General features: G+C 43.3%; 1 protein-coding gene across 7 annotated transcripts in view; it reads right to left on the reverse strand.

Moving 5' to 3' along the window:
• pcloa (piccolo presynaptic cytomatrix protein a) overlaps window positions 1-22,468 on the reverse strand; it is a 633,232-nt gene that overhangs the window by 353,994 nt on the left and 256,770 nt on the right. For all 7 annotated transcript variants that reach the window (XR_011934010.1, XM_072470931.1, XM_072470933.1 and 4 more), the window contains exon 4: window positions 1,761-2,387. Coding sequence is in view for 6 of the 7 variants with exons in the window: in XM_072470931.1 (XP_072327032.1) it covers window positions 1,761-2,387 (627 nt within the window). In the remaining variant the exon portion in view is untranslated. The remainder of the gene's footprint in view (window positions 1-1,760; window positions 2,388-22,468) is intronic.

Genomic DNA, 22,468 nt, shown 5'->3' on the forward strand with positions numbered 1-22,468 from the left:
CCCTTGTTGGTTCCTCAACATATTTCCAGAAAACCATCCCGTACACACTCCAGAAATTCCTCCTCTATTGATACACCCAATCCGTATGCAGATTAAAGTCACTCATAATCAGAGATGTTCCTTTATCACATGCAGCTCTGATTTCCTGTCTAATGCTATTGCCAACATCACCACTGCAGTTTGGTGGTCGGTATACCATCCCTATGAATGTTTTTTGCCCCTTGGTGTTTCGTAACTCGACCCAGACAGATTCCGCATTGTCTGTGCTAATATCATTTCTTAATATTGTATCAATATCGTCTGTAATCAACAATGCAACTCCACTACCTTTTCCTTTCTGTCTGTCTGTCCTTCTTAAAAACTGAATAGCACTCAATGTTTAGTTGCCATCCTTGGTCACCTTAGAGCTATGTCTCCGTAATCCCAACCATATCATATCCCTTTACATCTTTTTGCACAACTAATTCATTCATTTTATTTTGAAAGCTCTGCTGTTTCAGGTCAAAAGCTTAAGGCTAGTCCTTTTAATGTACCCTGTCCTGTCCCTACTATTTTTTACAGTGTCATTATCTGATTCTGGCCCTTGATTTCTCTGCCTATCACTTTTCTTATACTCCTTTCTGTCATTTTCTATTGTTCTTGATTCCACATGCTCTGAACCCTTGCAAAGACTTGCTTTCCCCTGAGCGGCAATCCCCCTCAACAGTATCAAAAACGGTATATCTGTTTTGCAGGGAAATGATCACAGGAGATTCCTTCACTGCCTGTTGAGCTCTCTTGCTCTACCTGGTGGTCACCCATTCCCTTCTTGCCTGTGGAGTCTGAGCCTGTGGTGTGACCACCTCTCTCTACGTGCTGTCCTTGACACTCTCTGCCTCACGGATGCTCCACAGTGTCTCCAGCTGCCGCTCCAGCTCTGAAACTCGGGCTTCCAGGAGCTGCAGCTGGACACATGCTGGTCCTGGGAATTGGAAATGTTCTTTATCTCCCACAGGGAGCAGGAAGAGCAAACCACGGCTTGCAGCTCTGCTGCCATGTCTTACCCCTTTAAGTTAAATTAATTCTTTGATATCAAACAATATCAACTTGGGCCCTTCTTCTCTGCTCTTTGTAATTATCGAATATATTTCTTACAAACAATGAATCACAGAATAATGTCTTAACAATTATAATCACTAGTTGTAGTAAGTACCTACCCAACTATACTCACCCAAACAGCAGTTTCGATTTCCTTCGGAGATGTCAACTTGCACTCCGCTCTTTCCTGCAGCCTTTTTCTTTTGTTCTTGATTTCCCCCTGCTCTGAATCCTTACAAAGCTTCCCAGCCCCCAACCATATTAGTTTACCCCCCCCCCCAAAGGGTATCAGTCCCAGTCCTGTCCAAGTGCAACCCGTCCAGTTTGAACCGGTCCTAATGCCCCAGGAATCTGAAACCTTCCCCCTCACACCATCTCTTCAGCCGCGTAATCATCCGATATTAAAACAGAAAATACTGGACAATCTCAGCAGGTCTGACAGCATCTGTGGAGAGAAAAGGGAGCTAATGATTTGAGTCTGGATGACTCTTTGTCAAAGCTGTATTCATGTGATAGACCATGCTGTTTCTACTCTGCCCAGCAGATGGCACTGGTAGTAATCCTGAGATCACTATCTTTGAGGTCCGATTTTTCAAGTTGCTTCCTAGCTCCATATATTCTGCTTTTAGGACCTCATTCTTCTTTTTTTTAACCTAAATAACATAAGTAAGATGTTTAATTACCATTGCAGCTTTTTCTTTTGCAGCCTCAGGTGTTTTTAGCTGCTCATTCTGCACCTTCCTGTCTCCTGAGGGCAGTTTTGGGTGGCTGACTGAAATGTTTTCTGGTTTCGCTGTTTTCACGTCCGTCAGGTCTTTCTTGACTATTGGCTCCATGCTTTCTGCTGCACGAGCTTCTTTTCCTTGTTTGTCAGCCTCTTCTTTCCCCACTGCTGGAAGCTTCCTGTCCTCAACTGCTGAAGGCTTTTCTCCAGTGACTTGTTTTGTGATGTTTAATTCCTGGTCTAAAGCTTTCCCCTGTTTGACTGAAGATGGCATTTCTAATATTTTGGCAGGAAGTTTATCTGCCATTTCTTTCTTTTTTGCTTCTTTTAAAGCTGTTGGTTGAGGACCTGGTTTTTGTTGCTGTGGTTCTTTAGGCTGGGGGACAGTTGGTTGCGCTGCAGAAGGTTTCGAAGGACCAGCAGAAGGTGGACCTTTCTGAGATTGTTGTTTGGGCGCAGACTGAGCAGGAACTGCCTGTTTCGGTTTTGATGAGATTGGAAGGGAAGGCGACATTTTTCCAAGGTTTCCCAGTTGTCCGCTTAGAGCTCTTTGCGTTTGACAGGTCAAGCAGAGCCATTCCTTGGGCTGAAACACACAAACATCGTTTATTAAAAACATCCATTTTGTTTTTATCAATCCAGTTACTGGTCAACGTTTTAATTATTTATGGTAAAAAACACCTGAAGGAAATAAACAGTTTCATTTGCGTCTTAGTTTAATCATATTCAAATTCATTAATAAACATGAGATTCATGAATTAAATTAATTTTACCTGAAATCGGCCTGAAACATTAACACATAGCAATAGAATGTTCCACTTCTAAATGTAACGACAAACATGAAACTTCTGGTTGATTTGTAAGACTTTCTTACACAAGAATCTTTAACAAACAGTATTCAGAATAAGCATGAATAATGTCATTATTGTATTACATTGTTTAATAAGGAGACACATTTTGGGAACTCCCATTGTGATGGTCATCAACATGAGGACATAATTGGACATTAAATCGGACATTGCTTAATGTTGATGCTGCTGAGGAATGCATTCTCAGTGAAAATGTTAGACCGTTTTTTTGAGAGAACGAAGTAATTAGAAACCTGAACATCTATTAGTCAGGAAATTATTGCTGGTGTTATTACTGTTTAACATTTCACTGTTGCTATTTTAATTGAGGTGCTGGCACATTTAAATTAAAATTTTACACAGGAATCAGAGAAACATCATGATAATGCACTAAGTCTCAGATTTTCCAGTTGTGTTCTTTTATCATTACCAGTTACCCACTAATTTTAGTTTGTTTGTGTATGAAGATCACAAGCAGTAATTTTGAGATAATGAGGTTAATACTGTAAAGATTCAGTACTATCTTTCACGTTCTCCTTCAGTGCACTTTCAGAATACTCTCAGGGAGACAAGATTTTTTGAGTGACAGCATTAGCTGAAAGTTCAGTTGCATGAAACTGAGGAGCTGATCTTTCTTCTAGTGGAAGGCAACTGTTTCCTGAAAGGCAGGAAGGAAGGAAAGGATGGGTGGGGTGAGGAGGGGGGTTTGGGGAGGGAGAGCAGTGCAGGGGTAACTTTGTTCAGAAAGGATGAGATCTGTACAATGTTGAGAAATGATCTTGGTTCAGGAGATCAAGATGTAATCAGTTTGGGTGGAGATAAGAAATGGCAAAGGAAGAAAGTCACTCGTGGGAATAGTTAGGCCCTTAACAGTAGATATTTCTGGGACAAAGTACATATCAAAAAATAGTAGGGGCTCCCAAGAAAGGTATTACAATGATCGTGTGTGACTTAAATTTTCACATTGATTGGACAAATCAAATTGACAAAGGTAGCCAGAGGATGAGTTCATAGAATGCTTTTGAAACTGTTTCTTAGAAAAAGAACTTCTGGAACCTACAAGGGAACAGACATTGTCCTTGGTAATGTGTAATGATACAGAATTAATTAAGTACCTCAAAGTAAAATTCTTTGGACTCTGGAATGGTTCCTACAGATTGGAGGGTAGCGAATGTAACCCCGCTATTCAAAACGGGAGGTAGAGAGAAAACAGGGAACTATAGACCAGTGAGCCTAACGTCAGTAGCAGGGAAGTTGCTGGAGTCAAGGATTTCATAGCACAGCATTTGAAAAACAGTGATGCAATCAGACAAAGGTAGCATGGATTTACAAAAGGGAGATGATGTTTGACAAATCTACTAGAATTCTTTGAAGATGCAATGAGAAGAATTGACCAGGGAGAACCGGTGGATGTGGTTTATTTAGATTTTCAGAAGGCTTTCGACATGGTCTTGCATTTCAGATTAAAAGCGCATGGGATTACAGGTAGTGTCTTGAGATGGATAAAAAGCTGGTTAGCTTTGTTGTTTGTCTATAAATTCTAAGTTTGAAACAAACACTGAGGAATTGAACTAAAGAAAAAGCATTAGACTGGGATGACCAGTTAGGATAGTGTAGAAGTATACCCTAATATAGGAAAGCAGACAGATAGGATAGGGCATTATAGACATTAATTCGGGTGGCAGGGAGGGAACAAAGAGATGGGCAAAGCATGGCAAGAGGGGGATGGGAGCTATTAGGACCGGTTCTTTGCACAAAGGATGCTGCAAAGGATGCTGGGAGAAAGAGGCCCCAGGGAAGGAATGTGTAATGGGCCTATCAAGACCAGTGTCAGTGAAGGTTAGATTATATGGCCAGGTCAAGGAATGTGGGAAAAGGGCCTATAAGAATCTTGTATTCGTGTATGTGGAACTTGATACTGCGTGAATGTGTATGAGACCACATGTTTTGCCTCCCTTTGTCTCACTCGCTATGGAAGTTTCAAGAGACACGTTGGCTCCTGCCTTTTATCAGAGTGAGTGGAGCTTGCAAGCCGGGTGAACTAAAATAAAATATCTATAATCCGAACTCAGCCTTTTGATTGAGACCAGCCTGTGGACAGAAAGAACCCAATTTCATTAACAACAGTTGAAATGCCAAACCTTTTCTGAACTGAATCTGAAATCTGAGACCAATCCAAAGAAGGATCTCCATTGCACAAGAGCTGGTAAGATGTGTATTGTGATTGAAGATGTGGTTAACACTCGGACCACAGAGGTTAAGAGAGGTCACAGTCAGGAACAATTTTTACATCAGAAGAATAAGTGATTACAATTCCCAGCTGTTAGTGATGTGATTAGTGGCTTTGTGCTTCACATTAACTTTTCAGCATCAAGTTATTTTCAAAAGGCCATCCCAGATATTTAAGAGGCCTGCAGCAATTATTTGAAATAGATACTTAGCCCATTACAAAATGTTTTACAACATATTTTTGAGTTTTATTTTATTTTTGGCAATTGTTGGGATAATATGTACGTCATCTATTCACTGAAATATGAGTGTTAATTGGTTTAGTTTAAAAAGTATTAGACTTTGCATTCAATTCAGCTTTCAAAGTGCAAGTCATGGTGGATTCTGAGAAGTCGATTATGCTTGGCAAAACCCCCTTTCGAATGTAGTTCTTATGCATGATCAGTTTTTCAGGACACAGTCCATTTCAAAGTTATTGTGCACGCTGTAATAATCAGAGATCAGACCAACACACCCATCCACAAGCCAATTTAAGTTGGAATGACCGGGAACGATAGGAATATTTTGAATTACTGGAAAATTAAATATGAGTATTTGTTCTTCATCAAATTTTTGCAGTACCTCAAGAAGAAGCTTAGTAACACATGCGTGATTGCATTGTGCAACAATCTCAGTACTGAGTAACAGTGCTGTGCTTTGTATTGTGCAAAAATCACAGTGCTGAGTAACAGGGCTGTGCTATTGCATTGTGCAACAATCTCAGTGCTGAGTAACAGGGCTGTGCTATTGCATTGTGCAACAATCTCAGTGCTGAGTAACAGTGCTGTGCTATTGCATTGTGCAACAATCTCAGTGCAGAGTAACAGGGCTGTGCTATTGCATTGTGCAACAATCTCAGTGCTGAGTAACAGAGCTGTGCTATTGCATTGTGCAACAATCTCAGTGCTGAGTAACAGGGCTGTGCTATTGCATTGTGTAACAATCTGAGTGCTGAGTAACAGGGCTGAGCTATTGTATTGTGCAACAATCTCAGTGCTGAGTAACAGGGCTGAGCTATTGCATTGTGCAACAATCTCAGTGCAGAGTAACAGTGCAGTGCTATTGCATTGTGCAACAATCCCAGTGCAGAGTAACAGGGCTGTGCTATTGCATTGTGCAACAATCTCAGTGCAGAGTAACAGGGCTGTGCTATTGCATTGTGCAACAATCTCAGTGCTGAGTAACAGGGCTGTGCTATTGCATTGTGTAACAATCTGAGTGCTGAGTAACAGGGCTGAGCTATTGTATTGTGCAACAATCTCAGTGCTGAGTAACAGGGCTGAGCTATTGCATTGTGTAACAATCTGAGTGCTGAGTAACAGGGCTGAGCTATTGTATTGTGCAACAATCTCAGTGCTGAGTAACAGGGCTGAGCTATTGCATTGTGCAACAATCTCAGTGCAGAGTAACAGTGCAGTGCTATTGCATTGTGCAACAATCCCAGTGCAGAGTAACAGGGCTGTGCTATTGCATTGTGCAACAATCTCAGTGCAGAGTAACAGGGCTGTGCTATTGCATTGTGCAACAATCTCAGTGCTGAGTAACAGGGCTGTGCTATTGCATTGTGTAACAATCTGAGTGCTGAGTAACAGGGCTGAGCTATTGTATTGTGCAACAATCTCAGTGCTGAGTAACAGGGCTGAGCTATTGCATTGTGCAACAATCTCAGTGCAGAGTAACAATGCAGTGCTATTGCATTGTGCAACAATCTCAGTGCAGAGTAACAGGGCTGTGCTATTGCATTGTGCAACAATCTCAGTGCTGAGTAACAGGGCTGTGCTATTGCATTGTGCAACAATCTCAGTGCTGAGGAACAGTGCTATGCTTTGTAATGTGCAAAAATCTCAGTGCTGAGTAACAGGGCTGTGCTATTGCATTGTGCAACAATCTCAGTGCTGAGTAACAGTGCCGTGCTATTGCATTGTGCAACAATCTCAGTAGTGAGTAACAGTGCTGTGCTTTGTATTGTGCAAAAATCACAGTGCTGAGTAACAGGGCTGTGCTATTGCATTGTGCAACAATCTCAGTGCTGTGTAACAGGGCTGTGCTATTGCATTGTGCAACAATCTCAGTGCTGAGTAACAGGGCTGTGCTATTGTATTGTGCAACAATCTCAGTGCTGAGTAACAGTGCCGTGCTATTGCATTGTGCAACACTCTCAGTGCTGAGTAACAGTGCAGTGCTATTGCATTGTGCAACAATCTCAGTGCTGAGTAACAGTGCTGTGCTATTGCATTGTGCAACAATCTCAGTGCTGAGTAACAGGGCTGAGCTATTGTATTGTGCAACAATCTCAGTGCTGAGTAACAGGGCTGAGCTATTGCATTGTGTAACAATCTGAGTGCTGAGTAACAGGGCTGAGCTATTGTATTGTGCAACAATCTCAGTGCTGAGTAACAGGGCTGAGCTATTGCATTGTGCAACAATCTCAGTGCAGAGTAACAGGGCTGTGCTATTGCATTGTGTAACAATCTGAGTGCTGAGTAACAGGGCTGAGCTATTGTATTGTGCAACAATCTCAGTGCTGAGTAACAGGGCTGTGCTATTGCATTGTGTAACAATCTGAGTGCTGAGTAACAGGGCTGAGCTATTGTATTGTGCAACAATCTCAGTGCTGAGTAACAGGGCTGAGCTATTGCATTGTGCAACAATCTCAGTGCAGAGTAACAATGCAGTGCTATTGCATTGTGCAACAATCTCAGTGCAGAGTAACAGGGCTGTGCTATTGCATTGTGCAACAATCTCAGTGCTGAGTAACAGGGCTGTGCTATTGCATTGTGCAACAATCTCAGTGCTGAGGAACAGTGCTATGCTTTGTAATGTGCAAAAATCTCAGTGCTGAGTAACAGGGCTGTGCTATTGCATTGTGCAACAATCTCAGTGCTGAGTAACAGTGCCGTGCTATTGCATTGTGCAACAATCTCAGTAGTGAGTAACAGTGCTGTGCTTTGTATTGTGCAAAAATCACAGTGCTGAGTAACAGGGCTGTGCTATTGCATTGTGCAACAATCTCAGTGCTGTGTAACAGGGCTGTGCTATTGCATTGTGCAACAATCTCAGTGCTGAGTAACAGTGCTGTGCTATTGCATTGTGCAACAATCTCAGTGCTGAGTAACAGGGCTGTGCTATTGTATTGTGCAACAATCTCAGTGCTGAGTAACAGTGCCGTGCTATTGCATTGTGCAACACTCTCAGTGCTGAGTAACAGTGCAGTGCTATTGCATTGTGCAACAATCTCAGTGCTGAGTAACAGTGCTGTGCTATTGCATTGTGCAACAATCTCAGTGCTGAGTGACAGTGCTGTGCTTTGTATTGTGCAAAAATCTCAGTGCTGAGTCACAGGGCTGTGCTATTGCATTGTGCAATAATCTCAGTGCTGAGTAACAGGACTGTGCTATTGCATTGTGCAACAATCTCAGTGCTGAGTAACAGGGCCGTGCTATTGCATTGTGTAATAATCTTAGTGCTGAGTACCAGAGCTGTGCTATTGCATTGTGCAACAATCTCAGTGCTGAGTAACAGGGCTGTGCTATTGCATTGTGTAACAATCTTAGTGCTGAGTACCAGAGCTGTGCTATTGCATTGTGCAACAATCTCAGTGCTGAGTAACAGGGCTGTGCTATTGCATTGTGCAACAATCTCAGTGCTGAGTAACAGGGCTGTGCTATTGCATTGTGCAACAATCTCAGTGCAGAGTAACAGGGCTGTGCTATTGCATTGTGCAACAATCTCAGTGCAGAGTAACAGGGCTGTGCTATTGCATTGTGCAACAATCTAAGTGCTGAATAACAGGGCTGTGCTATTGCATTGTGTAATAATCTTCGTGCTGAGTAACAGGGCTGTGCTATTGCATTGTGCAACAATCTCAGTGCTGAGTAACAGGGCTGTGCTATTGCATGGTGCAACAATCTCAGTGCTGAGTAACAGGGCTGTGCTATTGCATTGTGCAACAATCTCAGTGCAGAGTAACAGTGCCGTGCTATTGCATTGTGCAACAATCTCAGTAGTGAGTAACAGTGCTGTGCTTTGTATTGTGCAAAAATCACAGTGCTGAGTAACAGGGCTGTGCTATTGCATTGTGCAACAATCTCAGTGCTGTGTAACAGGGCTGTGCTATTGCATTGTGCAACAATCTCAGTGCTGAGTAACAGTGCTGTGCTATTGCATTGTGCAACAATCTCAGTGCTGAGTAACAGGGCTGTGCTATTGTATTGTGCAACAATCTCAGTGCTGAGTAACAGTGCCGTGCTATTGCATTGTGCAACACTCTCAGTGCTGAGTAACAGTACAGTGCTATTGCATTGTGCAACAATCTCAGTGCTGAGTAACAGTGCTGTGCTATTGCATTGTGCAACAATCTCAGTGCTGAGTAACAGGGCTGAGCTATTGTATTGTGCAACAATCTCAGTGCTGAGTAACAGGGCTGAGCTATTGCATTGTGTAACAATCTGAGTGCTGAGTAACAGGGCTGAGCTATTGTATTGTGCAACAATCTCAGTGCTGAGTAACAGGGCTGAGCTATTGCATTGTGCAACAATCTCAGTGCAGAGTAACAGTGCAGTGCTATTGCATTGTGCAACAATCTCAGTGCTGAGTAACAGAGCTGTGCTATTGCATTGTGCAACAATCTCAGTGCAGAGTAACAGGGCTGTGCTATTGCATTGTGCAACAATCTCAGTGCAGAGTAACAGGGCTGTGCTATTGCATTGTGCAACAATCTCAGTGCAGAGTAACAGGGCTGTGCTATTGCATTGTGCAACAATCTCAGTGCAGAGTAACAGGGCTGTGCTATTGCATTGTACAACAATCTCAGTGCTGAGTAACAGGGCTGTGCTATTGCATTGTGTAACAATCTCAGTGCAGAGTAACAGTGCTGTGCTATTGCATTGTGTAACAATCTCAGTGCTGAGTAACAGGACTGTGCTATTGCATTGTGCAACAATCTCAGTGCTGAGTAACAGTGCTGTGCTATTGCATTGTGTAACAATCTCAGTGCTGAGTAACAGAGCTGTGCTATTGCATTGTGCAACAATCTCAGTGCTGAGTAACAGTGCTGTGCTATTGCATTGTGCAACAATCTCAGTGCTGAGTAACAGTGCTGTGCTATTGCATTGTGCAACAATCTCAGTGCAGAGTAACAGGGCTGTGCTACTGCACTGTGCAACAATCTCAGTGCTGAGTAACAGTGCTGTGCTATTGCATTGTGCAACAATCTCAGTGCTGAGTAACAGGGCTGTGCTATTGCATTGTGCAACAATCTCAGTGCTGAGTAACAGTGCTGTGCTATTGCATTGTGTAACAATCTCAGTGCTGAGTAACAGAGCTGTGCTATTGCATTGTGCAACAATCTCAGTGCTGAGTAACAGTGCTGTGCTATTGCATTGTGCAACAATCTCAGTGCTGAGTAACAGAGCTGTGCTATTGCATTGTGCAACAATCTCAGTGCTGAGTAACAGTGCTGTGCTATTGCATTGTGCAACAATCTCAGTGCTGAGTAACAGTGCTGTGCTATTGCATTGTGTAACAATCTCAGTGCTGAGTAACAGAGCTGTGCTATTGCATTGTGCAACAATCTCAGTGCTGAGTAACAGTGCTGTGCTATTGCATTGTGCAACAATCTCAGTGCAGAGTAACAGTGCTGTGCTATTGCATTGTGCAACAATCTCAGTGCTGAGTAACAGTGCTGTGCTATTGCATTGTGCAACAATCTCAGTGCAGAGTAACAGGGCTGTGCTATTGCATTGTGTAACAATCTCAGTGCTGAGTAACAGTGCTGTGCTATTGCATTGTGCAACAATCTCAGTGCAGAATAACAGGGCTGTGCTATTGCATTGTGCAACAATCTCAGTGCAGAGTAACAGGGCTGTGCTATTGCATTGTGCAACAATCTCAGTGCAGAGTAACAGGGCCGTGCTATTGCATTGTGCAACAATCTCAGTGCTGAGTAACAGTGCTGTGCTATTGCATTGTGCAACAATCTCAGTGCTGAGTAACAGAGCTGTGCTATTGCATTGTGCAACAATCTCAGTGCTGAGTAACAGTGCTGTGCTATTGCATTGTGTAACAATCTCAGTGCTGAGTAACAGAGCTGTGCTATTGCATTGTGCAACAATCTCAGTGCTGAGTAACAGTGCTGTGCTATTGCATTGTGCAACAATCTCAGTGCTGAGTAACAGAGCTGTGCTATTGCATTGTGCAACAATCTCAGTGCTGAGTAACAGTGCTGTGCTATTGCATTGTGTAACAATCTCAGTGCTGAGTAACAGTGCTGTGCTATTGCATTGTGCAACAATCTCAGTGCAGAGTAACAGGGCTGTGCTATTGCATTGTGCAACAATCTCAGTGCTGAGTAACAGGGCTGTGCTATTGCATTGTGCAACAATCTCAGTGCTGAGTAACAGGGCTGTGCTATTGCATTGTGCAACAATCTCAGTGCTGAGTAACAGGGCTGTGCTATTGCATTGTGCAACAATCTCAGTGCTGAGTAACAGGGCTGTGCTATTGCATTGTGCAACAATCTCAGTGCTGAGTAACAGGGCTGTGCTATTGCATTGTGCAACAATCTCAGTGCAGAGTAACAGGGCTGTGCTATTGCATTGTGCAACAATCTCAGTGCTGAGTAACAGGGCTGTGCTATTGCATTGTGCAACAATCTCAGTGCTGAGTAACAGGGCTGTGCTATTGCATTGTGCAACAATCTCAGTGCTGAGTAACAGGGCTGTGCTATTGCATTGTGCAACAATCTCAGTGCTGAGTAACAGGGCTGTGCTATTGCATTGTGCAACAATCTCAGTGCAGAGTAACAGTGCTGTGCTATTGCATTGTGCAACAATCTCAGTGCAGAGTAACAGGGCTGTGCTATTGCATGGTGCAACAATCTCAGTGCTGAGTAACAGTGCTGTGCTATTGCATTGTGCAACAATCTAAGTGCTGAGTAACAGTGCCGTGCTATTGCATTGTGCAACAATCTCAGTGCTGAGTAACAGTGCTGTGCTATTGCATTGTGCAACAATCTCAGTGCAGAGTAACAGGGCTGTGCTATTGCATTGTGCAACAATCTAAGTGCTGAGTAACAGGGCTGAGCTATTGTATTGTGCAACAATCTCAGTGCTGAGTAACAGAGCTGTGCTATTGCATTGTGCAACAATCTCAGTGCTGAGTAACAGAGCTGTGCTATTGCATTGTGCAACAATCTCAGTGCTGAGTAACAGGGCTGTGCTATTGCATTGTGCAACAATCTCAGTGCAGAGGAACAGGGCTGTGCTATTGCATTGTGCAACAATCTAAGTGCTGAGTAACAGTGCCGTGCTATTGCATTGTGCAACAATCTCAGTGCTGAGTAACAGTGCTGTGCTATTGCATTGTGCAACAATCTCAGTGCAGAGTAACAGAGCTGTGCTATTGCTTTGTGCAACAATCTCAGTGCCAAGTAACAGTGCTGTGCTATTGCATTGTGCAACAATCTCAGTGCTGAGTAACAGGGCTGTGCTATTGCATTGTGCAACAATCTCAGTGAAGAGTAACAGGGCTGTGCTATTGCATTGTGCAACAATCTCAGTGCTGAGTAACAGGGCAGTGCTATTGCATTGTGCAACAATCTCAGAGCAGAGTAACAGGGCTGTGCTATTGCATTGTGCAACAATCTCAGTGCTGAGTAACAGGGCTGTGCTATTGCATTGTGCAACAATCTCAGTGCAGAGTAACAGGGCTGTGCTATTGCATTGTGCAACAATCTCAGTGCTGAGTAACAGGGCTGTGCTATTGCATTGTGCAACAATCTCAGTGCAGAGTAACAGTGCCATGCTATTGCATTGTGCAACAATCTCAGTGCTGAGTAACAGGGCTGTGCTATTGCATTGTGTAACAGTCTCAGTGCAGAGTAACAGTGCCGTGCTATTGCATTGCGCAACAATCTCAGTGGTGAGTAAAAGGGCTGTGCTATTGCATTGTGCAACAATCTCAGTGCTGAGTAACAGGGCTGTGCTATTGCATTGTGCAACAATCTCAGTGCAGAGGAACAGGGCCGTGCTATTGCATTGTGCAACAATCTAAGTGCTGAGTAACAGTGCCGTGCTATTGCATTGTGCAACAATCTCAGTGCTGAGTAACAGGGCTGTGCTATTGCATTGTGCAACAATCTCAGTGCTGAGTAACAGGGCTGTGCTATTGCATTGTGCAACAATCTAAGTGCTGAGTAACAGTGCTGTGCTATTGCATTGTGCAACAATCTAAGTGCTGAGTAACAGTGCCGTGCTATTGCATTGTGCAACTATCTCAGTGCAGAGTAACAGGGCTGTGCTATTGCATTGTGCAACAATCTCAGTGCCAAGTAACAGTGCTGTGCTATTGCATTGTGCAACAATCTCAGTGCAGAGTAACAGGGCTGTGCTATTGCATTGTGCAACAATCTCATGAAGAGTAACAGGGCTGTGCTATTGCATTGTGCAACAATCTCACTGCTGAGTAACAGGGCAGTGCTATTGCATTGTGCAACAATCTCAGTGCTGAGTAACAGGGCTGTGCTACTGCATTGTGCAACAATCTCAGTGCAGAGTAACAGCTGTGCTATTGCATTGTGCAACTATCTCAGTGCAGAGTAACAGGGCTGTGCTATTGCATTGTGCAACAATCTCAGTGCCAAGTAACAGTGCTGTGCTATTGCATTGTGCAACAATCTCAGTGCAGAGTAACAGGGCTGTGCTATTGCATTGTGCAACAATCTCAGTGAAGAGTAACAGGGCTGTGCTATTGCATTGTGCAATAATCTCAGTGCTGAGTAACAGGGCAGTGCTATTGCATTGTGCAACAATCTCAGAGCAGAGTAATAGGGCTGTGCTATTGCATTGTGCAACAATCTGAGTGCTGAGTAACAGGGCTGCGCTATTGCATTGTGCAACAATCTCAGTGCAGAGTAACAGGGCTGTGCTATTGCATTGTGCAACAATCTCAGTGCTGAGTAACAGGGCTGTGCTATTGCATTGTGCAACAATCTCAGTGCAGAGTAACAGTGCCGTGCTATTGCATTGTGCAACAATCTCAGTGCTGAGTAACAGGGCTGTGCTATTGCATTGTGTAACAGTCTCAGTGCAGAGTAACAGTGCCGTGCTATTGCATTGCGCAACAATCTCAGTGGTGAGTAAAAGGGCTGTGCTATTGCATTGTGCAACAATCTCAGTGCTGAGTAACAGGGCAGTGCTATTGCATTGTGCAACAATCTCAGAGCAGAGTAACAGTGCTGTGCTATTGCATTGTGCAACAATCTCAGTGCAGAGTAACAGGGCTGTGCTATTGCATTGTGCAACAATCTCAGTGAAGAGTAACAGGGCTGTGCTATTGCATTGTGCAACAATCTCAGTGCTGAGTAACAGGGCTGTGCTATTGCATTGTGCAACAATCTCAGTGCAGAGTAACAGTGCTGTGCTATTGCATTGTGCAACAATCTCAGTGCAGATTAACAGGGCTGTGCTATTGCATTGTGCAACAATCTCAGTGCTGAGTAACAGTGCTGTGCTATTGCATTGTGGAACAATCTCAGTGCTGAGTAACAGGGCTGTGCTATTGCATTGTGGAACAATCTCAGTGCTGAGTAACAGGGCTGTGCTATTGCATTGTGCAACAATCTCAGTGCTGAGTAACAGGGCTGTGCTATTGCATTGTGCAACAATCTCAGTGCTGAGTAACAGAGCTGTGCTATTGCATTGTGTAACAATCTGAGTGCTGAGTAACAGGGCTGAGCTATTGCATTGTGCAACAATCTCAGTGCTGAGTAACAGGGCTGTGCTATTGCATTGTGCAACAATCTCAGTGCAGAGTAACAGGGCTGTGCTATTGCATTGTGCAACAATCTCTGTGCAGAGTAACAGGGCTGTGCTATTGCATTGTGCAACAATCTCAGTGCAGAGTAACAGGGCTGTGCTATTGCATTGTGCAACAATCTCAGTGCAGAGTAACAGGGCTGTGCTATTGCATTGTGCAACAATCTCAGTGCAGAGTAACAGGGCTGTGCTATTGCATTGTGCAACAATCTCAGTGCAGAGTAACAGTGCTGTGCTATTGCATTGTGCAACAATCTCAGTGCAGAGTAACAGGGCTGTGCTATTGCATTGTGCAACAATCTCAGTGCTGAGTAACAGGGCTGTGCTATTGCATTGTTCAACAATCTCAGTGCAGAGTAACAGGGCTGTGCTATTGCACTGTGCAACAATCTCAGTGCAGAGTAACAGGGCTGTGCTATTGCATTGTGCAACAATCTCAGTGAAGAATAACAGGGCTGTGCTATTGCATTGTGCAACAATCTCAGTGCAGAGTAACAGGGCTGTGCTATTGCATTGTGCAACAATCTCAGTGCAGAGTAACAGGGCTGTGCTATTGCATTGTGCAACAATCTCAGTGCAGAGTAACAGGGCTGTGCTATTGCATTGTGCAACAATCTCAGTGCTGAGTAACAGGGCTGTGCTATTGCATTGTGTAACAATCTCAGTGCAGAATACAAGTTCAAATTCATAAAAACCTTTACTGTGCAGGAGGAGTTAATTTGGCTCATCAAATCTGCACCTCCTTTCGAGTTTCTCCCTTTATTTTATTCTGACTCTCCATAGTCTTCCTGCCAAAATGAATCACCTCACAGTTTTCTGCATTGAACTTCATCTGCCACCTGTCTGCTCACTCCACCATTTTGTCGATGTATAGGGCATTGGTGAGGCCACACCTGGAGTATTGTGTCCAGTTTTGGTGTCCTTACCTGAGGAAGGATGTTCTTGCTATGGAGGGAGTGCAGCGAAGGTTTACCAGGCTGATTCCTGGGATGGCGGGACTGTCATATGAGGAGAGACTAAATTGGTTAGGATTATATTCATTGGTGTTTAGAAGAGTGAGAGGGGATTTGATAGAATTATAAAATTCTAACATGATTAGACAGGGTAGATTCAGGAAGAATGTTCCCGATGGTGGGGGAGTCCAGAACTAGGGGTCATAGTTTGAGGATAAGGGGTAAACCTTTTAGGACTGAGGTGAGGGGAAATTTCTCCACCCAGAGAGCGGGGAATCTGTGGAATTCGCTGCCACAGAAAGTAGTTGAGGCCAAAACGTTGTGTAATTTCAAGAAGGAATTCGACACAGCTCTTGGGGCTAAAGGGATCGAGGGATATGGGGGGGTGGGGGAGGGGTCAGGGTCTTGAACTTGATGATCAGCCGTGATCATAATGGTTGGCGCAGCAGGCTCGAAGGGCCGAATGGCCTCCTCCTGCTTCTATTTTCTATGTTTCTATGGATGAGGCCATGAGCAACAGTTATTTTAGCTCTGTAATGGATTCAAACTTTACAATCTGGAATGTGGAGTTTTTTTTCCATTCATAATTCATCCGCCTATATATGGAACAAAGCCAGCTGTGAGAATAGAGTTGGACACAAGCAATGCCATTTGGAAGCTGTAACTTCAATCAGAAAGATCAAATTGTTTTTCCTTGACAGGAAAATAAGAAGCACCATCTGAGCAGACACAAATGTTGGATTTTTAATCAAGGGGAATAACAAATGGCAGAATTGTTAAAATGCTGTGGACCATTTGGCCCATTTTGTTTACACTGACTCTCACATTGAGCAGTTCACTTAATGTCATTCTCCTGCCTTCTCTCCCTAACCCGGCAGGTTCTTCCTTTGCAAATAATTCCCTCATGAATGCTTTGTCTGATCCTGCCTCCACACTCCTGCAGGCAGCGCATTCCAAAATCCTTACCATTCGCTGTGTTAATTCCTGTCTCCATTGCTTGGTTGGCCAATCACTTTAAACCTCTGCCCCGTCATTTACCCCATTCTCCATCATTCCACAAGAGGAAATACTTTCTCCCTATCTGCTGAGTAAAATGTTGCTGTGTCACAATTATTGATACCAATAGACACTCGGCTCATGGATAACGTGACCCCAGAAGCCTAGACCATGACTGATTGTGCAGTAGAAGATTTGTGGTCCAGTGTGTCTGTGGTAACTCTCAGTGCTTCATCAGGTGACAGTGTTTCTTTTCCATTTTCCAGACATTTCTCCAAGAGAGAATCAATTTTTTTACAGCCACTTTCACAGATGGAGGAAAACCATTTAGCCTTTGGCCAAGAGGTAAAAAGAGAACAATAAGAAACAGCCAGCAAAGTTATAAGATTCCAACTCCTGACAGGTTATTACTCTTGCTAAGAATTGTTCAGTTTTCTGATCAACTGATAAAAGCACATCGATAATAAATGGTCAGTTATGTTCAATGACTTCCACATTTAGTAGTTGCACTTTGCTGACATTGCATTTCTCCAGTGTTTTGGATTTATTTTTCGATCTTTGCCTTTCTCTTGTTGTCACTGTGGTCCCATTGCAGTACAGCTCAAAGGATGGCCAAATAGATGCAGCATCACTCAATCCTGGGTCATGTGAGCTGTATCTGAAGGTGTCTCAAGTCATTGTCTGAAACTCAGCTGACAGGGAGACATTCCGTCGTAACCCAGAGGAAAACAACCATCACCTCCATTGGGTCTCCTGGAGTTTGAGCTCCCAGGTACTGTCAAACTCCCAGCTCCCAGAGACCAACCCCCTGGGGCTCAATATGAGCAAGGTATAAAAGCAGATCCAACTCAGGGCCTGGTGAAACATATCCCCCTAGCTAGGAGTGCACTGGGAGTGAGATGCTGCATTAAATATTACACAGACTATTGTGAGCATGTAAATAACATGTAAATATTGCTTAGACTATTGTAAATATGTAAATAAATCCTTCTTTGTTTACAACAGCTTTCTTGTGAGTTACAAACTTATAATAAGAGACAAAATCTAAACAATCTATAAGTTGGAAGGGGAGAATGAGGGGAAGAGAGGGAGATAGATAGTCAATTGAGAAGAATATGCAATAGAGCAAAGGAGAGAGACAGAAGATAGAGGACTGTGGTGTTGCTCAGCTGAGCTGAGAGTTCTGGGAAAGATCCCATCCAAAGTGTTCATTATCTTTTTCAATACAATTGCATTTTCAGCATTAACTTAGTTTTCCATTTCCAGCAGTTGTTCTTTTATTGTGAGGGCCTAATGACCATGGGCAGAATTTTATACAATCTGCAGGAGTGGCGAGATGGTGATGGGTGTGGGGAGGGGAGCGAGCAGGAGTCCTTGTCCAATTCCTGCTATCGGAAAAACTCTCCCTAATTTAGTGGCGAGCTGGGTGTGGAGGGCTCAATGCTGGCGGTGGGGTGTCAATTAGACTCATTAATGAGCCACTTCAAGCCAAATATTCCTGAACCCACAAGGTTTAATGGTCGCTGTGGAAGGGAAATTAATGAGTTGCCAACTTGGAAGCTTGCTGGGAAATGACTACAGCTTAACACTGCTTTTGAACGAAAATAAATAGGTCAGGTAACATAAACGAAATACTGCTTAGTATTCTGATCTCGGCCTTATTATGAAATCACGTTGTCCTCCGAAAGTAAATGTGTACTCGAGTTGTTTTTAGCCAAGGGCAAGAACATACATACTACGTATTTCATCTTACGTACTTTCCAAGGTCTATTTATTATAAACATGGCTGTTTACTTCAAGCTATTATTTCAGACTATAAAAATATGCTTTCTTCAATCGAATCTCAGAGTGCGGTGCCCTGGCGACGCAGCCGGAACATTCTCTCTCCGCAAATATATTTGTGTAAATAAATTTCCTTAAATCGAACCTCGAGGAATTTGTCTTTATTATAATTTCCACGACAGTCGCTTAATTGACTTCTGAATGTCGCTCAGCATATCTTGTCACTTTTCCAGCAGCCGACAAGCAGAGACCCTCGTTGACAGGCATTCAGTGCCCAGTCGAGGGACAGCATTGGGGAGGGAGTGCTGAAGACACCATCGACCTGCACCTTCTCCCTTGCGCCAGTGGCACCCGCCCCTCCCCCTCACCTGTCTCTGTGGATCCGTCATGATGAAGGCCCCAGGGTATTGCCGACAGTGGTCACTGCTCCTGGAGGCAAAGCCAGTACTGAAGAGCCGCAGGACTCTGATTGCTCTTAAACAGTGTCAAGTCTCTCGGAGGGAAGTGATGCTGGGCTCCCACCCATTCTCCAGCTTGCAGGTGGACACCCGTCAAAGGAATGAAATTCAGCCCCATGTGTGAGGGAATTGCCAAATACATTAAATAACAGTCAGGGCCAAAACAAAAGCACCATTTGAGAAATAATCCATGAGTAAAGAAAAACATTGACTGGAATGTTCTCATAGTCCTCCTCCTCTGTCAGAAGGAGTACAAATGGGTAGAGTGCTCATTTGAAGGGTCGTAGCAGACTTGATGGACCGAATGGCCATCTTCTGCACTGTCGGGATTCTATGATTCTAAATACACAGACATAGACATCGGGTGAAGCTTATGGAGCATAGTGTTAACAACAGTAGGAAAGATACATGGAGAAATGAGTTCAGTCCATAAGAGGGTCATTTAGGAGTCTGGTGACAGTGGGGAAGAAGCTGTTTTTGAATCTGTTCGTGCGTGTTCTCAGACTTCTGTATCTCCTGCCCGATGGAAGAAGTTGGAAGAGAGAATAACCCGGGTGGGAGGGATCTTTGATTATGAATATTTTTGTGTCGTTTGCAAATTTGGCTGCAGTACATTCAATTCCTTCCTCCAAGTCATTAATATGTATTTTGAAGTTTGCGGTCCCAGCACGGATCCGTGTGGAACCCCACTGGTTCCAGGTCACCAACATAAAAAAAGAACCCCTTTATCGCCACTCGCCGTTTCCTGACCATTAGCCAATTCTCTCTCCATACCAAAACACTAACTCCAACACCATGGGCTCTTATCTGATGACTTAATCTTTTGTGAGGTACCTTGTCAAACACTTTCTGGAAGTTCAAATACATCACATCCACTGGTTCCCCTCTATCCACTCAGGTTGAGACTTCCTCAAAAAACTCGAACAAATGAGTCAGACACCATTTCCCTTCCATGAAGCCACGCAGACTCTGCTCAATCAGATTATGATTGTCCAAATGTGTTGCTATTACTTCCTTAATAATTGATTCCAACCTTTTTCCAACAATAGATGTCAGGTAAATTGGCCTACAGTTACCCGCTCTTTGCCTCCCTCCCTTTTGGTATAGGGGACTCACTTTGGCAGTTTTCGAATTCTCCGGCACTTCTCCAGAGTCCAAGTATTTTTGGAAAGTTACAACCAATGCATCCACTATCTCTGTAGTTACTTCTTTAAGATCCTGGAATGCAAGTCATCAGGGGCATCTATCTGCCTTTAGCTCCATTAGTTTTTCTAATACTACTTCTCTCGTGATGGTGATGGTATTTAATTCCTCCCCCGTATTCTTTAGTATTAATGGGATGTAAGAAGTAGTCACTGCAAAGACTGATGCAAAATATCTGTTTTAACTCCTCTGCCATTTCCTTGTTCCCCATAACATCTCCCCAGATGTACTTTCTTCGGGGTCGATGTTCACTTTGACCTTTCTCTTCCTTTTTATATATTTAAAGAAGCTCTTATTGTCAGTTTTTATATTTCTCGCTAGTTTGCCCTCATAGTTTATTTTCTCTCTCTATAACATCCTTTTAATCCCCCTATGCTGGATTCTGAATTTATCCCAGTCTTCGGGGTTATCACTAACTTTTGCCTCCTTACATCCTTTTTCTTTCAACTTAATTCTCTCCTTAATGTCCTTGTTTAGCCATGGTTGTTTATCCCTCTCTAGAATCTTTCCTCCTTACTGGGATATATTTTTGACAAGAGTCATGAATTACCTCCTTAAATGTCTGTTACTGCTTGTTTACGGTCTTACAGTCCACTTTAGCAAACTCTATTCTTATTTCATTGTAATTCCATTTCCTTAAGTTCAAAACAGTTGTTTCTGACCCAAGTTTCTCACTCTCAAACTGAATATTAAATTCTGCCATGTTATGATTACTACTTCCTACGGGATCTTTTACTCTGAGGTCATTTATTAAACCTGACTCATTACCCATTACTAGATCCAAGATAGCCTGTTCCCTGGTCGGCTCCATGACTTATTGCTCTGGAAACTTAGCCGAATGCACTCTCTGAATTTGTTGCCGTAGCTATGCTTTCCAACTTGATTAACCCAATCATCACAAAGGTTAAAGCCGCCCATTTATACCCTTTCCTACAGTGTGGTTACTGTTTGGGGTCAATACACTGCTCCTACCAATGTCTTCTTTCCCTTCATGTTTTTACCTCCACCCAAATGAACTCTACATCATCCAAGTCTTGATCGTCCTTCACAAGTGCCCTCATTTCACCTCTTATTAACAGTGCTACTCCACCACTTTTTCCTTCTCTCCCGACTTTCCAAAAGGTAAAATATCCCTGAATATTAAGTTCCTAGTTTTGATGTCTCTGTAGTAGCTATGAGATCATCTCCATTTACCTCTATTTGCACCATCAGTTTGTCTATCTTATTCCGAGTGCTTCGTGCATTAAGATACAAATCCTTTAGACTTGCGTTTTCGCCATTTTTAATCATCCTAACTTTTCTTTGTACTGTGGCCCTATTTCCCCTCACCCTTGATTACCCTGTCTACTGGTTTTGCATTTTACTGTTCTTTCTTTCATTACTGTCCTTGTTTCTCTTTACCTTTGCCATCCTGCTTAGGATCTTATCTCCCTGTCATTCTAGTTTAAACTCTCTCCAACCACTCAAGCAAATACTTGCCCTCGGACATCAGCCCCGGTGCCGCCCAGGTGTAACCCGTCCAGTTTGTACTGGTCCCACCGCCCCAGAACTGGTCCCAGTGTTGCAGGAATCTGAAACCCTTCCCCTTTCACCACATATTAACCCAATGTACCAGCACATGGCAATGGCAACAATCCTGAGATCACTAACTTTGAGGTCCTGCTTTTCAACTTACTTCCTAACTCCCTATATTCAGCTTTTAGGACCTCATCCTTTATTTTACCTGTGTCATTAGTACCAATGTGTACCACGACCGTTGGCTGTTTATTCTCCCTCTTCAGACACATCCTTAACCCTAACACCAGGGAGGCAACATACCATCTTGAGCCTCGTTTGTGGTCACAGAAACGCTTATCTATTCCCCTTATGATTGAATCCCCTATAACTATTGCATTCTCACGCTTTATACTCCTTCCCTCTGCAGCAGGACCTACTGTAGGATTCAGTGTGTTAGGACAGCACTGGGGCAGAGCAGGCTTGATGGGCTGTGCCAAGCTTTTCCCAAGGTTTCTCTCAGCCCAAATCCTTCCACTTTCCTTCTCTTCCAGCAGGAATGGCAATGTCAATTGAACTTTAAATTTCCCCAATAGCTTCCAGCTGAACTTCATTAGTTGTAACTGTTAAATATAATAAATGTAAAGTAGATCAACCAGGTTCTGAAAGTGTAAAAACTGATTTTTAACTTTGTTTTTTAATGTGCTGATATTATCCATGTAAATTGGAATGAAAAATACCATCATCACTCTCTTAATTAACAGAACATTGAAAATAAGCCAACATTAAAGGTCTCATTTTATTTTGAAGCAAGATGCTAGTGTAGGCCCCAGGGTCTCCAGTCAATTAG

Source organism: Scyliorhinus torazame, chromosome 13 (assembly GCF_047496885.1).
Source record: "Scyliorhinus torazame isolate Kashiwa2021f chromosome 13, sScyTor2.1, whole genome shotgun sequence".
Lineage (NCBI taxonomy): Eukaryota > Metazoa > Chordata > Chondrichthyes > Carcharhiniformes > Scyliorhinidae > Scyliorhinus > Scyliorhinus torazame.